General features: G+C 44.4%; 1 protein-coding gene across 2 annotated transcripts in view; it reads left to right on the top strand.

Moving 5' to 3' along the window:
- The first annotated feature begins 2,032 nt into the window (after window positions 1-2,032).
- The window catches only part of BICD2 (BICD cargo adaptor 2), a 297,533-nt gene continuing 279,181 nt past the window's right edge, over window positions 2,033-20,384 (top strand). For both annotated transcript variants that reach the window (XM_069206428.1, XM_069206427.1), the window contains exon 1: window positions 2,033-2,649. In XM_069206428.1, coding sequence (XP_069062529.1) covers window positions 2,401-2,649 — 249 coding nt within the window. In that variant the 5' untranslated portion in view covers window positions 2,033-2,400. The remainder of the gene's footprint in view (window positions 2,650-20,384) is intronic.

The raw sequence follows: 20,384 nt of genomic DNA, 5'->3' as shown, positions 1-20,384 counted from the left end.
GGAAGAGGCGGGTTCACCGCTGGCACGGTCACCCCAAAAGGATGCTGCACGACGTACTACAACCCATAATACGGCATGGCGGTGTCCTGATGGCAGGGCACTACCGGTGGTGGAAGCACCAGGACTCGTCCCCTCCCGGATGACCTCCTCAACGGATGAGGTAAGTGATCGTACAACAGGGGATGGGGGTGAGGTGTGTGCGTGTGTGCGTGTGTGAGTGCATGTGTGAGTGTGTAAGTGTGTGTGTGAGTATTATGAATGTGGGGGAAGGTGGGTGTGTGTGTATGTTGGTGAATGCGGATGGATGGGGTGAGTGCGTGTGCGGGGTGCCGAAGGGGTGGGTGAATGGGTCTACGCGGTACGGAGGGTGGGAGTGAATGGATGCATGCGACTGAGGGGGTGTGAATGTGGGTATGCGCTGGAGGGGGCGTGAATGGATGCATGCGGGTGAGGGTGGGGAGGGAGGTGTGAATGTGGGTATGCGCTGGAAGGGGGAGAGGGGAGGTGGAGTGAATGTGTGCGTGTCGTCGGTGTTTGTGTATGTATGTCAGTGTGAATGGGTGTGTACTTTGCGTATGTGTGGGAGAGTGGGGGTGTGTTTGTGTGTAGAAGTGTTTGTGTATGCGTACAGGTATGTGGAAGTGTGTGCAATTGTGTCCTGGCGACAGGAATGCTTATTCCTGTTGCCAGAATGCAAGACCGCCAGCTTTTTCTGGCAGTGTGACCACCAGAAAAATGGGGGAGGTCTCCCGTGTTGTAATACTGATGTCTGCCGGGCTGGAGGAGCTCACCTCCAGCATGGCGGACTGCGAAAAAACTGTGGGATGGGCAGAGTATCGGCAGTTTGTCTGACTCGGACATTGGCGGTCTTCACTGCCGAGTCGTCGGTGATGAGACCGCCACAGCGGCCCTGCCATTCTTCTGACCCTCAGGGTCGAAATGAGTGCCTATATCATGTGAAATGCCAGAAAGAGGTCTGCAGAGCTGCTCAATGCTAATAGCATACTGAGAACCATAAAACTGTGCATTTGCCTCTCACACTTCATCATCCAACACACTGCTACGCGCTGCGTTCCATAGCAAGATAACCTCACCTCAGTGGTCATAAAGCACGAAATGGAAACACTTCCCACATAGGGTCAAAACAAAGACAACATTCTTCTATCTACACACCTTATACAATATAGCCTCATGTCAATCTAAGCAAGCACTCCAGCGCCCCACAATGGAGTATAAGAACTACTTAAAGGCTATAGTACATAAATAATTACATACTCACGAACTATTGAGCAGTGCAGATGTGTGTGTGTATTTTTTGGAACCAGGTGTACTGTAATACTGCAGTGTTTTAATGGCATCACTAAACGTAGAAGTATTGCCATTGTTTAGTTATTTATTAATATTTCTTTGAATCTGAGACATCATTCAGACATTAGCAAGTGGAAGAGCGAAATAGGAAATGAAAAGGGACACTGATTATTTACTACATAAGTTATTTGCTTCCTAAAAATACAGGCTTTTTGATCCTGACAGTATCTATCAAGTTTTTTACGACCCCGGGGCTCATGGGCAGCTTATTGTCGTTACAGTTGCAAGGTATTTACTTTCATCTCTAAAAGCGTTCACCTGGTATGATTCATACGTTTTGCTAATTTACCTTTCAAAACTTTTAGATTTCCTTTTAAAGTCTGATGTCGCACATACATATTTTTTATGTGGTACGGTGCATAAACAAACGTGTTTTACCGTCTGTAAGTCCCAAGTTACATACAGCAAGAGCGGTTTAGCGAAATCTTAAAAGCAGGACAATTACTGTGACTTTTGGACGCGAGCTCGCAGTTTTGGGAATGGATGTGAAGCAGTGAAAAGAGCACTGGTAATTACAAGGCCCTGACTCCAGGGGCCAGCATTAACGTAGGAAGCCACTGTAGTTTTGACTTGTCCGCTGAGCATTCCTCCAGGAGGGCAGGGCTGTCTTGCTTCCGTGCACGAGACACATGCTCCATGGGACATGTAGTCTTCCGAGGAGCGCGCACAGCGCTGAACGGGCATCAGGGACCGCATCTCCCAGGGCGCCTCGCGCCGCAGGCTGTCATAGCCTTGGAATGACTTCACTGCGGTCTGCCCTGGCATTAGCAGACAGTCCCTGTCTCAGCAGTGCGGGCTTGTGATATGGCAGTGGGGCAGCAGTGAGGGGGCTCAGAAGCTGCAGTGAGGGGCTGCGGTGAGTGTCCTGCAGGTTCATGGCAGGCTGCAGCCGGGAGGGGACGCCGCGCTGCTGAGCATCGGAAGGCTCGTGACCTCGGCATCCCCTCCTCCGGCTTCAGGCGGTAGCTGCGCCTCCTCCTCCCCGTGTCGTGGGCTGCTGCCCTACCCGGGCAGCCAAACCTCTATCCCGGCATGTCGGCTGTCCTGGCTGCGGTGGAGGAGGAAGAGTACCAGCGCCTGGTGCTGCAAGCTAGCGCAGACTGGCTGCGCGCCGAGGTGAAGAGGCTCTTCCAGGAGCTGGGCGAGACCAGCCGGGAGAAGATCCAGGCGGCCGAGTACGGGCTGGCGGTGCTGGACGAGAAGCAGCAGCTCAAGCAGCAGTATGACGAGCTGGAGCTGGAGTACGAGACCGTCCGGCAGGAGATGGAGCAGCTCAAGGAGGTAAGTGCAGCCCAGCGCGAGCCAGCATGTTGTCACTGCATGCACTGCGGCGCGCGAGGATCTGTTTCTGCAGTCCAGATCTGTCTCTGCAGCCTGCAGAGGTCTGTCACTGCAGTCCGGAGAGGTCAGGCTATATAGCGCCGGTAGATCTATATAAACACCCCCGTGGCGATCAGCCACTGCTGCCCTGACTAAGCACCCCAGGGAGATTTACCACTGTTGCCAGGGGAAATCTTAGCCCGGGGAGAGCTGCCACTGTAGCCCGGGAGATCTGTCACTGTATCCTGGGGAGATCTTACACTGTAGCCCAGGAGATCTGCCCAGGTAGCCTGGGAAGATCTTCTTACACTGTAACCCAGGGAGATCTGACACTGTACCTACCCTAAAGCCACCTATGCGCTGACGGTCAGGAGGGTCGGATAGTGCATGCACTGTCTGCAATTCGGGGACTTTTCTCACTGTGTGTGATACATATCAGAGAAGATCTGTCGTCATGAATTGCAGCGCAAGAAATGGCACGGCATGCACCGAAGCTTCAGGAAAATCCATCACTTTTTTGGTCTTTGGTTCCGTGCGATTTTTCAAGGCATGCACTGCAACTCGTGTGATTTATAATTTGCGTGCTACGATCCTATGAAGTAAGCCACTGCACGTACTGCAGTGGAGGGCTAGCTAGCACATGCGGTGTGCTTTGAAGGTTAACGAGATCTGGCTCTATGTTTTGCTGCGACGTACGATCTGCCACGATGTACACTGTAACTCATGGAGATTCATCAATGTATTCATTAAGTCCGGGGCGATCTGTCGCTTTCTGTGCTGCAGTGCATTTCAGAGCGGCTCGGGGAGACTGCCAAACCATCCTTGTGATATGTCACTGTATGCACTGCAGTTCAGCGAGCTGTGTTGCTACATGTTCTGCAGCTCATGGGAGTTCACATAAGCTCTGGCTGATCTGTCGCTGTAATTATACTGCAGTGTTCCTTCATGCATTACAGTAGTAGAGGAATCTTTGTCGCTGCATTTGTAGTAACAATGAAAATAGGTAACTACATGCAATCTCGGTACATCAGTGACAGCATGTTCTGGTTCTTGAATTATGTCACTGCAGCTCTGTAAGATGCTACTGTATGTGCCACGACTCAGGTAAATCTTCTCTACAATTGCTGCAGCACAGTGATTTCTTTCACTGCCTCCATTGCAGCTTGATGAGAATACTACCTATATGCCGTGTAGTTTGGGTCAATCTGCTAGTACATCCACTGCAGTTCATGGGGTTCTGAACTTTGAGTATTGTAGCTCAGATAGTACTCTCACTGCATGCACCACAGCGCTACCTACTATCGATGCTACCTACTGCAGTGATGCACTGCACCTCATTGATGTGCAGCTGCATGTACTGCATCTCAAGGACTTCTGTTACCACGGATGCAGCAAAACTGAGATGGGGTGCTGTCACTACATGTGTTGGAAGGGTGAGGGTGGAGTTTCAGCTGCAGTTGTGGGCCTTGCAGCTGCAAATATCGTGGCCTTTCATCTCTATAGCATTGATGGAAACACTGCTTCATTGTAGCATAAACCTCCATGGGATCATAAACACTTGCAAGTGTTGTTCTTTTGTTAAATCTGATAAAACATGCTAGCAGTGCGCTTCCAAGACATCTGTCATTGCACGTGACCACTGCACCTCCAGAAGTTCTGACAACGCATCAATAGTGCAACTCTCGTGGAGGTCGGGTATGTGCAAGCTGTGTAACTCCAAGAGATCTGACGGCACACACACGCCCGTCAGTCACAGGATAACTGACACAGCTGTGCAGCGTTGTATGTGATAGCAGAAGAAAGCAGTGCAGTTCAAAGAAGGCAAAGTGAACATCACTTGAGGCAGGTTAGCTTGGGGCGGGAGGCAGGCCAAGAAGTCCTCCACCACTGCATATAAAACCTCCGGCTTAGTGAGGCTGGTCCCGGGGAGGCGCCTAATGCACTGTGTATATGAGAAGTGTGAGGCGTTTGCAGTTGGAATTTGAGAGTGGAGGCGCTGGGAAGAATCAAGCAGCCGCGGGTTACGTTGGTGAGGGCCTAAATCAGAAGAGGGTTGCTGCAATTTCAGCAGGTGAGAAAAGAGGAATGAGGAAGTGTGGAGGAGTCTCTGCTGCTTTGAACTGCTGTAGCTCAGGAGGCAGGAGGAAGTCAGGCGGCCCTGCAGCTGCATGGAACCGCTGCAGCCCTAGGAGGTGGGAGGAAGTCAGGCGGCCCTGCAGCTGCATGGAACCGCTGCAGCCCCAGGAGGTTGGAGGAAGACAGTCCCCCCTGCAGCTGCATGGAACCGCTGCATCCCTAGGAGGTGGTATGAAGCAGGCCCACCAGCAGCCGCATGGAACCGCTGCAGCCCCAGGAGTTGAGAGGAAGTCAGGGGGCCCAGCAACTGCATGGAACCGCTGCAGCCCCAGGAAGTGGGAGGAAGTCAGGCCCCCCTGCAGCCGCATGGAACCACTGCAGCCCCAGGAGGTGGGGAGGAAGACAGGCCCCCCTGCAGCTGCATGGAACCCCTATAGCCACAGGAGGTGGGAGGAAGTCAGGCGGCCCTGCAGCTGCATGGAACTTCTGCAGGTCAAGGAAGCAGAAATAGAAAGGGGTAAACTGGGCGTCTGTGGCGCTTGCAGCCTCTTGTGTCCACTCCAGCTCAAGGGGACAGGGCTAACTTGGGTGGCCAGTGCTGAAAGTTAAAGAGGTGACGATATTCGGGCCAGGTCAGGTCTGTCATAGCGTCAGAGGGGACGGAGCCCGGTAACTCTCCAATGAAGTCTGTGAGTGAGGACTGCTGCTGGATTGGAAGTAAATATGTTAGCATGAACTGCAGAGCAGCATAACCGCTAAGGTGCCTTTTGTCTTGTCTGACACATTCCATCAGTATTGTTTTTTTAATTTAGTGGTTACTTTGCATTCTGGGACTTGTAGTCGCAGCGTCCCCAATATCCTAAGTGCTTTTAAGTCCAGCTTTCCAGGTTTACTATAGACGATGGTGTTAAACATGAATCGTTTCCAGGGGGCAAGAGTCGGGGCGCAGTGCCGCTTAGCAGGTTTGCTCATATTGACATTCCACTGGGACGAGTCTGCAGTAACATGGCAACTGTTGTGAACGCTGGCTGTGCTGTTATTGTTTATTAATTCCTTTTTATGAGTTTTTCTACTTGTTGTTTACAAGTATTTCTGGAGGCCCCGGCCTGTCCTAAGGACCCCCGCTCCGCAGCAGTCTGGCTGGGGGCTGCTGTGTATCCAGTCACTAGGATGTGGAAGTGCCCTGCATGTGGGCACTCCGTTTTGCTGGCAGAGTACCACAGTTCCTGCATGCTGTAGTGACAGCTCTGCACCGAGCATGCGCAGTACAGCTGAGATTACTGCGATTTGCCAGAGTGGCAGCAGCGCGGTCCTAACGTTTTAGGTGGCGTAACGTTGGAATTCACAGAGGCGTGTGTCGAGAGGCGCGTAGTTTGCGCAACCCCTTCATGCAAACGTGCTTGGTAGGCAGTTAAACCTTAGACGGACTGCGTAACATCGTTATTCTCAAAAAAGGGCGCGCTGGCAGCGAGCCTGCCGCAAGCTCTGCCCTTCTGAGGAGGACATCTGGCTCGGTTCACGATGTGGTCAGGGGGAGGGGAGGAAGCCCTCCTCCTTCAGAGATGCTGAGCTTGCTGCAATGAGTGTGAGGCCCGTGGGAGGATCGTTTTCTCCTCATTTGACGTAAGCTCCTGATGGCCCAATGTTTCACTCCATTGAATCACCAAAGTAGTGGCAGATGCAGTTTAAGTGCCCAAAAGATGCATGCATGCCAGGTGACACCCTCCACGTTCTACCAAACAGGACGTTTGTGAAATGTTTGATTATTAACTGAAAACATACCCTTTAATACTTGATATTTTGAGGTGCGGGGCCGAATGACTCTTACCACTCAATCTCTTGGTGGCTGTTTCCTTCTGAAACGCCCAGTATTTGCTTAGTTACTTTTTTAAATATGAAAATAAGCTTGTGTTCGCCCTGAATTTACCGATCTTTGCGGTCCATAAAATATGATTGTAGGTGTAAATCAAAGGCTATCATGATAAAATACACGATCTGAAATGTTGGGAACTAATTACTAGCAAAGTAATACTTAAGTACAAGTACACCTGACATTTGAGCTTTTTTATTTCCGCACAGTGAGCAACAGGTGCGTATGTTTAAGGAAAACAAGGAGCATGACGCCCATGGTTTCGTAACGTTGTATGCACCACTAAAGATACCCAATCACAAAACATGAATGTTCATGCTCTAAGTTGGCAATACATATTTTTTTTTTATGCATATGTTGTAGCTGTGGCCTAGCATCAGAATAGCGCTGGTCACTTTACAGAAAACATTTTTTTGTTAGGTAGATGTCATACACGAAGTGCCCTGCACCCGTTTGGCCAGTCTTGACATTTTTGGAGTGCCCCTGTATTACATAACTCACGCTGTGAAGCTGAGGGAGATGCGAAATGTCTAATTGGGCTGCACAGGATTCAATTACCTACTTACACTATAGCTTCACACTTGCCAAGGTTTCACATTATGTTCTACCTATGCTCCCTTACAACTTACTTTTTAAGGATATAAATATACTTAACCGCAATCCTTTGACATTTGGCCAAGTTGAACGACAAGCAGGTTCCTTAGCCCCTAGACGGAATCTGCTCCCACAGAGTAGGATAGTCTGAATTTCGGAGTTGGCGGCCGTTGTGACAGTTTTAGCTAGATTGATTTAACTACTCCAGTTTGGTATGTGTTAGTGTGATTTTTTTTTTTTTCCTCAGGTGTAGACAGTCTTCACACTTATTTTAAAGTATATGAGGTTCTTTGGCAGAGGTGCTAAACTCAGATGTTCTATAGTGTATGAACACCCAGGAATATATCCAAAATTAGTGACTGCCCTTCAAAATCGGACAGGAGCAGGCAGGTGTGTTTGGAATGCCCACTTTGTCCGTCAAGGCAATCTGCAACATTTAGATAAAAGGCAAGAGGCTGTACAACAAACCTTTTATAATTTTTATGTTCAGTCGTTGGATTTAGTTTGAAATACGGCAGCCAATTAATTACCAACTCTATCACACGGTTAACCTCTTATAAGCGTATGCTCTCCCCAGGCATCCTGCTGTCGGTCAAATAGTTCCATACCATCTGTTTCTGGCCTGTCTGGTTTTCTGTGTGGCAGACCTTACATCATTCAGACACAGAGAAAGAGAAACCCATGGCTGTATGTGGGGTAGATTTGTTGCTTGGCCCACAGATGTGTGTGTGTAGGCTGACAAGATGCTTCTTTACCTGGAAATTCTAGAAAAAGTCTTTTTGCAGAGAATTTGGTCTAGGCACTTCCTTGATACGCTTCCTAATTATTTTGTTAATTGTTCAATACCATTGGTGTACATGTTATTTCTTATTTTTTGAAGTTACTACTGTCTTCTTTTTAAACATGTAAGAAAAAAGCTTTTTCATTCGGAAACGTGAAGAGTTTTGATATTTGCAGAAAGCCCCTTCACCATCTTCTAATGTTTAGTGTTTATTGTGCACGAAGTGCCAATAATTGGTTCTCTCATTTGTTTGTGCTATTTATAGTTAATCGTTCATTCATTCTTGCACATTTGAGCCCAGAAAAGTAATTGTTCATTGTTCAGGTGGGAAAAAAACGTTGCTCCTAGTGGTGTTATAAAGCAGGGTGCAAAGTGATGTTTTTCATCTAATCTACGATTGCCATTTTCTGTTACATTTCCTGAAAGACTAAACTCTCTATTCCCTTCCTGATGAATAACACCTGTGACAAACGTAGTTACCTACTTGCATAGCCATATCGAGGATCAAGGGATCACACTAAGAATTTCAAAACATCTAGCCAATCAAATAGCTCTCCTTAGTGAACCAATGAAGGCTTGCTTGATGGGCATGGTAAATAGTAATTTTAGGGATCCACAAAGTATTGCCTGCAGAGTACTGAGAACACTAATGAGGTTCCCTGTGTCAATAATTACTAAGTACTGTTTTACTGACCAAAGGACCACAAGTACTCTTTATGACTTTTTACAACTGTTTCTCTTATCCTTAACCTTCTTTGAAGTTGTGGGAATCTAAAATATATTAAACCAGAGTGTTATCAGGGAATGTGTAGAAAAACGCATTTCTAAATACATGTTGCACAGATACCTGATATGCCTAGTGGCAAATAAGTTAAAGTAGACCTGTACATGCCTGAAACTAGAAGGGTACTAGGTACAGGGCTAGCCTGCATGGTTCCCCACAACTGACATTTTTGCCACATATTTTTCATATTGGCAGTACAAGAATGTAGTATTACTAAATTGATACCTGCGTTCAGATGGATGCGAGAAATAGACACCTTTGCCCATCCAGCTGACCACTTACCTACCGACCGCAACACCCAAAGATCTTACATAGTCCCAGTCTTTACCGTAGCTCCCCCCACCATTTATTCAGCCTCTTGCTTGTGATAGGCTTCTTAAATGTTCCCAGTCTTTGTTGCTTACTACTTTTAACTTCACCCCACTTTCAACACTTTAACATCCAGATTTCACTTTCTTACGAAGTTTCAAAAAAGTGGTCGTCAACTTGGTTCCCTTCATGTTTCCATAATGGCTAAAACTATAATATGCCACCTTCCCTATATGCTCTTTTTGCACAGTCTCTGAGTTGTTCATGCCTTATGTCCCTGTTGGAGAGGATAACCTGTAAACACAAGAGAAATGCAAGAAACCAGTGACCGCTAACCTGTCTCCGAACATGGACTACAGTTTTCCATGATCAGCCCGAATCCTGCATCCAACTCAATAAATACCTATCACAACCTCAAGTCAAAAATCCTTACACACTCACAAATGTCACAGCCGTATAGGGAAATACTTTGCACCATCACACACCTTTCTCTTCCTTTTGTCTATTCCTGTTCAGTTTCAACTTTGGATAGAAAAGTGTACCCCAGAGATGGTTTTGCAGTTTACTCTTTATTCGCCACTTCTGAATTCGAGTGTAGGCCTTCTCTGCAAATTGTTGGTAATCATAAGGGCACTCGGTATTTCATTTTTTACAGTTTAGCAATTGTTTTCTCCAGTAACACATTTTGTGAGGGAAACTGGTTGTAGTCCCTACTAGGATAGCCAGAGTTCTATATCTTTCACCATTGCTGTGATGTATGCTGCTTTGCAGAATTTATTGGAATAGACATCCCATCTTATCACTGATCCAAGACATTTGAAACAACAAACCACATCATTAGCTTGAACGTAGTATGGCCAAATCTATGTCCAGATAACAACAATGGCGTACCGTTGAAGTAGGGAGTTTAGCCAAATGTAACTCCAACTTCCTTTCATAGTAAACTTAAGTGTTTCCCTACGAGCACTGCATCATCTGCTGATTTACACTGTCTTTATGGTTGAGTAATGGAGGCAGCTCAAGTTGATTTTTTTCACAAAGTTCATTAAGTTGCTGACCTCAGATCTTTGACTTCTGGATCCATATCAAAGGCTTAAGCCTGCAGATGTTTAACATTTAAGTATATATCTCTTAATCATACATACATTTAGTTTGCTCTTCTTCTTGGCCTTCTCAAGGGAAGGCAGACTTAAGTTGTACAATACAGATGACAGATGTTTCATTCAGCCGGGCTAGTCTGAAACCAGTGGTGGGACTTTAAAGGACATTATACTTTGTTTTACTCATTAGAATGTCAGAATAGAGATTGTCATGTTCGTGGAATTAGAAATGTAGTTCTCCATAGAACACACTTTTCCAAGCATTTGTTATGACATTTGCAACTGAGTGAAATAGAACATACAAGCGCTAATGGAATAAACTGCTGATGGAATAACCTGGCCTAGATGTGCTACAGTGGTAATGAGCCATGTGGCCAACATCTACCAGTTGCACTTACGATTTGCTATGTTTGTATCTGGATTGCGTTGGTTCAGAAACGGGCTGGTTGGTAGCTCGCTAGATTTAAGTGAAGGGGCCAATAAGGTTCCAGGGCACTCTGAGCAAGCCTGTGGCCTACCTTTTAATTTAATACTCATAATTGGTGAGAGCTTCTCTTGCCACACCGTGGATGACCCCAGCCAGGCGGAAGAAGACTTGTGGCTACTGAGTAGCCACAACCTAGTTATTGTTTCAGTCCAGCGTGGGCATTTGTAAGGTCACCCAGAACTACACATGGAGTAGCACCCAATTATCTGTCTGATTCTAGCAGCCTAGGGGTATGTATGTTTGTTTGTTAAAAAGTTTTATAGCAAACTGTTCTGATATTGCTTCAGTGTTTGTTTCCATGTGAGGCGACTCAACTTGCGTTGCATGGCATCGGTTTGTTTACGTTTTTTTGTAAACAACCCCATACCTTTCCAAAATAATGTATTTTTATCATGCAGTGTGGGGTGTACGGTCTTAGAACATGAGAATGCCCTTCTCGTGTGTTAACTTTTGAAACATTCTCTGAGATGTTACCAAGCGTCGACTGCAGATACACCCCGGTATTGTACGGGTTTGTGGAACAGACCAAATTGCTATGCAGAGCATACAGGACCCCGTGCCCTTGAGATCCGCCCTCTTTAATCCATTATGCTGTAAAAACTCTTTAAGTAATAACGAGAGCTCAAAACAACCCATTTAATTATTTTGATAAACAAAACGTTTTAATAGTTCAGTGTACCTTAAACTGTGGAATGCAGAGCACTACATGGTTTTAATTAAATACATCTGTTTGTGTACCATGTCATTATCAGCACTCTTACAGAAGACTCAAATTATTCAATATATACGTGAAAATATATTCTATATTTACTCATTCTAATGCTATTGCGTTTTATTTGTCTGTGGATCATAGCAGTCCGCTTCTAAATTGTGATTTACTGTTTTTTTCTTTTCCATTGTCCCTAAATTGATATCAGAATGCGTGCTGTATAAATCACTCTAACTCTTCAATGACTGATGCCAGCCATGTGGTGCAATGTTGTTTAAGCTGTTTGAGTCAGAGAGAGCAATGCAATCAAATCATAGCTAGAAATAGCCTTCCTCTGCCTTACTATGTTACTTTCGAAGTGCTATCTTTTTGTTCTTGTGTGTTTTGCTAAGCATGTTTCTGATCTTACCATAGCAGCCTTTGAAACGTAACCCAACTAAAGATGGTGGCCTTAACAGCATGGGAGAGACGCATGTTCCGCTTTCACTTTTCTTTACACTGTTTCAAATAGCAGACCAGAGATGTTGTCTAGTGATGTATCGGTTGTGTCAAACCCCCCGGGCAGGAAAGAACAGGTGTTTTACAAAGCATCCGAAACAACATTGCAAACGAAGATTCATATTTCTAAATAATGTTTGTTGATTCAACATGGATCCGTTGCGTCAAGCTGTGTCCTCTTCTTAGGTTTCTGGGTTATAAATTGTACAGTCAGGAGCACCCATAACTGTATAACTCTAATCCTAGAGACTCTTGATCTCAAAATATTTTTTTTAAGAAATACATTCTTAATCAGTATGTTGTTATTCTTCAAAAACCTTAAATGCAAAGTCTTCTGGTACTTTATTTTATACAAATAGACTGCACCAGCCAATGTGAACTCTCCTTTCCCTATTAATCAAAAATCGTTGGTTCTGGGGTGGAGTAATCGCACTTCATCTGATGGAACCACTTCAAAATCTTGGCACTCCACTGGCCTTCTTAGACCTTTGTGATGCTTGTAGGAGGTCCCCTGACACAGCATCTTTCAGAAGGCTGGTCCCTTTCATTAAACATGTGTGACCAAGGTGGATTTACCAGAAGGGCGAGCAACTGACACTATAATGACACGTTGATGGCCCTACTGCCCTCTCCACCACCCACACAAAAAATGTGTGGCGAATTACTTCTCTGATATTCTTAGGGGCTTCTGTAGCAGTTCCTAGAAGCATATTCATTTCAGGGAAAACCAGGACTGATCAGGAGCAAATTACCACCAAGGTTAAACGCAATATTGTCCTCTACGGGGCCAGCATTTTTATTATCAAAGTCTGCAGGATGTCAGTTGAGATGGGCAGTTTCTTGGCACAAAATAATGTGCCAGGAAGCTGTGACCTTAAGAAATTAAACATTCCACAGTAATATACATGTGAAAATACTGATAGGTTTAACAGCATCCCTATAAATAATTGATCTCTCACTGACTGTTAAAGTAACTATCAGCCAGGCGGGGTCGCTCTTCCAATTTCGGTGGGTAAATCCTAATCAGTGGGTAAAAAGCTACCTCCTCATCGATGTTATTCCGCTGCAGTGTCCGAATGCCATTATTCGCAGCTAACCTATCAACAAACAGAAGAGCTTCAATTGTATGGTGACAACGAGTACCTGGTAAGTGGACATCTGCACCCTGACCAGTTTCTGCAAATGAAAAAAATCACTCAGTTTTGAGATGAGTTCCTAAAAACATATTGCAAAATAAAACACAACACTTTGAGAAGCCTAAAAGTCTGACGTGTCTAATGGAAACATAGGAAATATGCAAGCAAAATAATAGGCAACTATTGTCATTTCACTGGACCAGATCTCACGCCCAGTATCCAGTGCGAGCGTGTAATGCTAAAGTCTTTACGATTTACTCTCACTTTTGTTCATTGTTTTCCCAATGCAAGTCAATGGAGATGCGAATGCTTGATAGAAATTGTTACTTCGGCCGAAACCTGTTAATGAGCAGAAGGCAGGATCTTCTCCCCAGAAAGAAAGTGAGGTGCACTAAAATAGGATACTAAAATACAAATGAAGGCTGACTCACCTTCTTGTTTAATTCATGCTTTACGATGCCTAACTTTAAAACACGGCTACTATTACTACATAGTGCAATTGTACACCACTAAACACTAAATACAATGGCTTCTAGAACTCAAATACATGAAACTACGAAGACATAATAAAGTTAATATGCCCTTCAGATTGATATAAAAATGATACTGAAAATCAGTCCTAAATCATATTAGTGCCTTTTAAGGCATGTGTGTAGATTGTTTTTTTCATAATAAATCATTAATATCAAGGCATGGTGTGTATGATTCTGCTTTCTCAGTGTGCACTACAATTATAAAGTTGTTATGTCATAGGCCTCACTCTTACTGACACTGTTGTAACCAGCATTTATTTAAGGACAGGAATCTGTGCATGGCTGCTACACTGCCTCACCTTCACTCTGATGTACTTTGCTGCAGGAAGTGATATCCGGACAATAATCCCTGCAGTAAATGTGCAGGATTGGTCAGCAGTACACATTAGCAAGCAGTCTAAGTTATAAAGAGAATATCAAGATGTGGACATATTTTCAATTAATGTTCCCCTTATTGACACAAATATTTTGAGGCAACAAATTATCATTGTAGTCAATGTTTAGGTCTAGTGTTAGTCACAACCTTTTTGTTTTTACAGAAATTATATGCCTAATATACTTATTTACATGGTCTTTCAGGCAGTCCTCTTCATCTATTGGTTTGTTACTGTGCCATTCATATTTTTGCTTCTGCCCCGTATAGCATATAGCATTGGTCAGTTGGTCAGTTCATTTTAACCGTTGACTAAGGTCAATGTGAGGTACAGCATTCTGTCTTGTCACAAGAGGCATTTTTACACACAAAGTAGTTCCCTTTCTTTCAAGTATCAGGGACTACTGTGGCAATGTGTGTTTTGTGGGACCCAAAATTATATTTTGCTTTTAGCATTTTTTTTTTTTTAGATTGATGAAGTTTTGGTAGTTTCCACACCAATAACGTTTTTCAAAAACTATGACAAAACAAAAGATTTGACAGACATACTTTGCCATTGCTTTTTAGGGTTGAGCGCAAACCGCTCAGTCCCTGGTGTAATGTTTTTGTGGGCTTTTAACCACGCCCACGTCAAGCCCATCAGTTTGGTTGGTTTGTGGGCTTGCCTTTTAAAATTAGCTTGATTTAATTAGTGAAAGGCATGCATACGTCATGCCTTTTCCGGTGTTTAGCCTGCCTCAAGCGCACCGGCCAACTACTGAAAACATACGAGGCTACATGTTTTCTGTATGGTTTCAGCACTACTTTTTCTCTTCATTTCATAGGCAGCACAATCTTGCTGGGCAATAGTAGAGGGCTTTCCATGACATCGACCCTGTTACATGGATATTTGCACTTTTGCCGGTTACATGGATAATTGCACTTCTGTCGATTATGTTTCACTGCGAGGAACTCTGTTTCCTTTTGTGTGTTTGCTTTCCGCTCAGGGCGGCCATTGGTTCACTTATGTGAAACTGTTCTACTTTTGATTTTATGTGGCACGAAAAGTCAGGTTAGGAGTATACAAAGCTAATAGCTTTAACTCGAGCAAATGCAAGACCCATTGCATTGCAAATGCTTGTTTATTTATGTTGCTGACTGCTGTCCATTAAGTCCTTCTTCAGTCCCCCTTGATGTATAAGTGCAGTCCTACTTCTGTGTCAACGCTGCTTATAGGATTTTGATTCTGAAAATAGGATCACCTTATAGGGTGACCAGGCATCCTGGATTTCCCGGGACAGACCCAGTTTTTCACCAGCTGTCCCGGGAAATATCTTGAAATTTAGCTCATATCCCGGTTTAGAGGGTCGCCTGGAATTGGTGGGAAGCGATTTTTTTTTTGTTTTCCAAAGCAGAGATTCTTAACAGGTGTTATCAGAAAGCAATTTTATTAACTGGCATGATACTGGCTTTAAAAATTGCTTATGTTCTTAGTGCCACTTCTGCTAATTCTTTCCTGATGGGCACTGTCATTCTGTGCCCTCGATTGACGTAAACTTGAAGTCCTTCTTCTATTTTTGGGAATGTCCCGGTTTTTGGCTTTACATTTCTGGTCACCCTATCAATTTTCTACTAGTTTGTGTAAGTGGATGATGGATGGGCGTGGCGTCCACATGTGGTGTCAACTTGACTCTGCAAATGGTTAATGCAGCTAGAGGCTTCTGAAAATTCAGGCATCATTTCCCGCCTGTCTTCTACGGAACCAATCATAATTTCCAACACTGCAGGTTTAAAAGGCACCTGAACGGCAGTAACTGTGAAAAGATTTCGTTCTTAAGAATACCTTTGGTTTGTTTGCTTATCCTGTCCTGTAGGATACAGTGAGCGAACTTCCCGATAGTGTTTGGCATTCTCTCCCACAGTGCCAGAGGGAGGATCCCCGCTGCACATCCCGTGAACAGAGCAGCGTGGTTAAATCTAAGGAATTTCACATACATTAAAAAGATTAGACAGGCGACGGGATTTAGCGCTGCTAGGAAAGCTCGCCTGGGGAGGTGTGAATCGTTGTATTGTATATGAATGTGTGTTTTTAGTAAGGCTTATTGGAATTTCTGTTAAAGGCGCACTGCATTCATTTTCGCTGCCGCAAGTTTTCAACTGTGTCAAAGAATTAGTTGGTAAAATCTTGTTTAAATAATTCTTTGAAGAGGGACATTTCCTCCCTCATGCTATGGTATTAGAAGTCACTTGGTGCTGGTTGCAGTTGTTAGACGTGGGCAGTCTTTAGTGCTTTGGAATTCCAAGCATGTTCGACAGATTAGCTTCAGGGGCCTCTGGTAAGCAGAAAAGGCGAGTGCTGAAGTGCCCGAGTGTTTCCGGGTTGCTTTAATTTCAGAAAAGGTGATTGAGAATTCTTTCGCCTTTCTAAGCATTATTCATGATTGAAATCTATCACCTTTAATGGACAGGGCTGTGGATCCTATTTAAAAAACACATACAGAAAGTTCTGAAGATTTCTCAATGATCTTTTTTTTTCATTTGTCCCCTTCTCTTGCACATGTTTGTATTAACCATACCTTTCCCGGACCAAACACTGCGATAAAACGCCTTGGAATGCAGCCACTCCTTCGAGATAAAAGAATGCAAACAATCTATGTGTGCTCACACAAAAACATCTGTACCTGTGTAACGTAGAATATGCCATTTTATGGTACTATTATGATAGTTGTGGAAACCTGAAATCTCGGCGATTACGCACACCCCTTCACCAGCTTTATGTGGTGCATTCGTTATTTTATATTGCACTTCCATTCGCTGCCCTGCCAAGGACAGTACATTTCAGGCTTAAAGAATGGTCCAAACAGCAACCAAACGTGATTGTCAGAACAAGGAACAAAGCAGCGTATCACTGTTGGCAGGTAGGGTGGTTGGTCAATGTTGGGGCATGATGTTCCATCAAATGATGGTGGATAGCCAAAGCAGAAAGATGGAGTCTTGTTCCACTGCTCTGTGGGGTGGGGAGGCCACACTTTGCCTAGAGCCTCCCAGTCACTAATGTAGAAAAAGTAAAGATATTCTATGCTACAGTCCTAAACTCACATTGGTATTTCCTCCTCCTTTATGCGAGTGTTGTGTAAGTGCCACACACGCCTGTCTTACAAGAATTGGAAACACACACACGTTGACTGCTTATTTTGTATTAGAAAGCCTTCTTACAAGAACAGTTGTTTGGTACACGCCACGTTGACTTCTTATTGTGTAACAAAAATCCTTCTTAAAAGAACAGTTGTTTGATACACACCATGTTGAATGCTCATTTCGTACTAGAAAGCCTTCTTGGAAAAACAGTAGTTTGGTACACACCAGCCAACTTCTTGCATTGGTTCTATGCCTGATGCACAGAAAGCCATGCATCTGTAGGGTTCTTTGTGTCTCACTAACACAGTAAGATGAAGGTAGTCAGCGGCCGTGGTAGGTGAGTGCAAGAGGAAATGATCTAGCTGTAAGCTGATGCCTTGCTGCACAGTATGTAGTATGTGCTATTGTGCTATAAACACCAGCTAGCGTCAATACACCTGCATGCCCCCTTTTGCCATGACAACGGAGGTTAGGCAGTGGTATATTTTCAGATAAGTGCACCGACGCAGAAGTTATTGTGTGCATTTACTAGAGCCCATCTCCCCTTTGGGACTTCACAGAAAAAGGAAAGGAGGGGGGGAGACCCTCAGCCCGCATGTTTTTAATAAAGGGCTTGTAACCCAGTGTGCAGGCCTTGTTTACGAGCAGGAAACACTGTGCGGATAATGGCCATAAGCTGAGCCCCTGTGCGACCTCCCCACTTCTCCCTGCTCGTTATGTCGTGTAGAAACAGGTCCCTCTCCTTTCCACCGGATGTGAACAAGTCCAGGCTGGAGCTGTAGGTTAAAAGCATACATTTAGAAAACCTTTGCACAGTTTCCAGCTATTTGTCATTGATGGAACCTGTAGAGGTTACACTACAAACTCAGTTGTCTCTGGGTTACGAGTAAAGGAGGGGGTTGCACAGGTCTACGACTAGAGAGATCCCTGGTAATTAATGGGCTGTTAGCTAAGGGGGTTCCCTTGTTTGAGACACGCGAGTCCAACAAAACGGTCCCAGAATGCACAATTTTCCCCCAACTTGCACAAACGGGTCTTTTAGGGTACCGAGCAGCATTTGGGTGTCTGGCTGGTACATTGGTGCTTCAGGCATGCGTCCTGTGAGGAAAGCATATTTATGCCCCCGCCTGTGATCTTTGCCGTACCTGCAAGCCAGAGGCACAGACCCGACCACCCTCTCCTAGTCGGTGCAGTGAACAGCAGCGCTAATAGAAACATGGATGCTTCATGCCCGGCACGTGTGTGTCCACGTGATACTGGTGAACCAGAGGCACAGGCCCGACCATCGACAGCAGTGCTAATAAATAAAGGCAGCAGAGCCTGTATCCATTCCCCAGCGCTAGTTAAAGGAACCAAGCACCCCGGGCACGCGGCTGCCGGATTCATTATCTTCATACGTCATGCTCAGCGCCGTGTCCTGTGCAGACACACTGAACAGGAACAGGAACTGGCAGCCGGGCCTAAATGAGATCGAAGGAAGGTGGCGGCTGACAGATGCTGTCTAACCTGAAGCTGCGAGCAGGGCCACTGCTGAGATTTTATTCCCCTACTTCTGAAACGAAACCTCTCACCCCTCAACACTGAGTAACCCCCACCTCTCACCCCGAGACGCCCTTCTCACAACAACAACATAGAAATGATATGCAGCCTTAAGTGAGGCAACAGAGCTCACAGAGAACCAACTAAAATATGAAATAGGCGTTCTCGCAATTTTAAAAATTCATGTTCATTACATGTTACAAGTGCTTTTTATACCTTTCTTCTTGGCTTGGTGCTAGTGTTAGTTTTAGCACCAGTAGTAAAAGCTGGGGTTAGTTTTGGGGTTAGCGCTAAACTAGGGGTGAGGGCTAAGGTCAGTGTTAGAGTTTGGGTTAGTTTTAGGATTAGCGTTAGATTTAGGGTCGGCGATACTATTAGTTTTGGGATTAATGTTAGAGTTGGAATCAGTAGTACGGTTAATTTTAGGGTTAGTGTTGGATTTTGGGATGGGTTTAAATTAAGGGTTACCCTTAGAATCAGGAAAAAGTTAGTTTTAGTGTTAGTATTAGCCTTAGAGCTTGGATCTAAGACTTAGAGATTTAGGGTGAACCTTAGACTTTGTGTCAGACATAGGGTTAGTTTTGGGGTTAAAATTACACTCGGGCATGGAACAGGGTTTGTTTTAGGATTAGTGTTAGACTTTGGGTCAGAGCTGGTTTTAGCTGTGGCTTTAAGATTAGCATTAAACTGCAGTTCAGGATTTGGGATGCTCATTAAGCCTATGTTTAGCGCTGGTTTGTGACATTTTCATTTATTTATAAGTAAATAAAAGCTAGATTGCGTGTGGATGGGTTGATGTAATGGAAAGACCTAGTTTAGCGCACATGCTCATTTTATACTTAATCTAATTGGGGTTATCAAAGCCATCTATTTTCATGTACATTAGGGTACGAATCCACTGCCACATAAAAGCAGTAACTGAAGAATTAAATAAAGCTAAAATCATTAAAGAAATGAAAATAGATACATTTATCAAAAGCACTGCCACTATAATCAGCTAAATTACCTTATAACTTCCCAGATGCCGGACTTTTAAATGAAAAAAGAGAGGCTGTTTACAGCACCTGATGGATCAAATCACAAAATATTACTCGCTCATGGGTAGGGTTTTTTTTATTTATTGACATTTTGACCAATAATATTTCACAACACGAAATGCAAGATAACTGGAACAATATCAAGGAATATTGCAGAGCAGAATACCACACAAAGGCTACAAGCAAACAAAAACACAAAGGCAGCAGCCAAAATGCAGAATCAGCTGTCTTGTAATGTAGTAAGACTCCACGAATATTATAAGATTCCACGAAGGATAGTAGAAAGGTTTAAAATGTTGGGAAGAGTGGACAAGTATGATATGGAATTTAGGGAACTGTTATAGATGTAGTGCCTTGATTCTAGTTGTTGGTGTCAAGGTTGCCTTTTTCCTCTTCTACTGCATTGATATTGCTTTGTGATATCAATGTTGCCTCTTGTCCTGTTCTATGCATTGATACTGCTTAGTGTCAGCAGTGTTACTGATTTCTCTTGTAGTACATTGATTCTACTTCCTGGTATCAATGTTGCTGTTTGTCATTTTTAAGTTTCACCTTTACAGTGCTTGTGCAGGGTATTCCTGAAGCCTTATTTTACTAAAATAAAATCTTTAAAGGGACTTGGAATCCACCCCTACATCGCCTCTTACTTACCTGAACTTCCTATTTGTTCATTTAAATGTTGCGCCAACGTCGCTTGAATTTACTTGCATTTCATTGGCTAGCAGGTCACTTCCCGCTCTTCTGTTCTACTTT

Source organism: Pleurodeles waltl, chromosome 9 (genome assembly GCF_031143425.1).
Source record: "Pleurodeles waltl isolate 20211129_DDA chromosome 9, aPleWal1.hap1.20221129, whole genome shotgun sequence".
Classification (NCBI taxonomy): Eukaryota; Metazoa; Chordata; class Amphibia; order Caudata; family Salamandridae; genus Pleurodeles; species Pleurodeles waltl.
The sequence above is the reverse complement of the archived record's forward strand: the minus strand, read 5'-3'. Positions and strand labels throughout refer to the sequence as shown.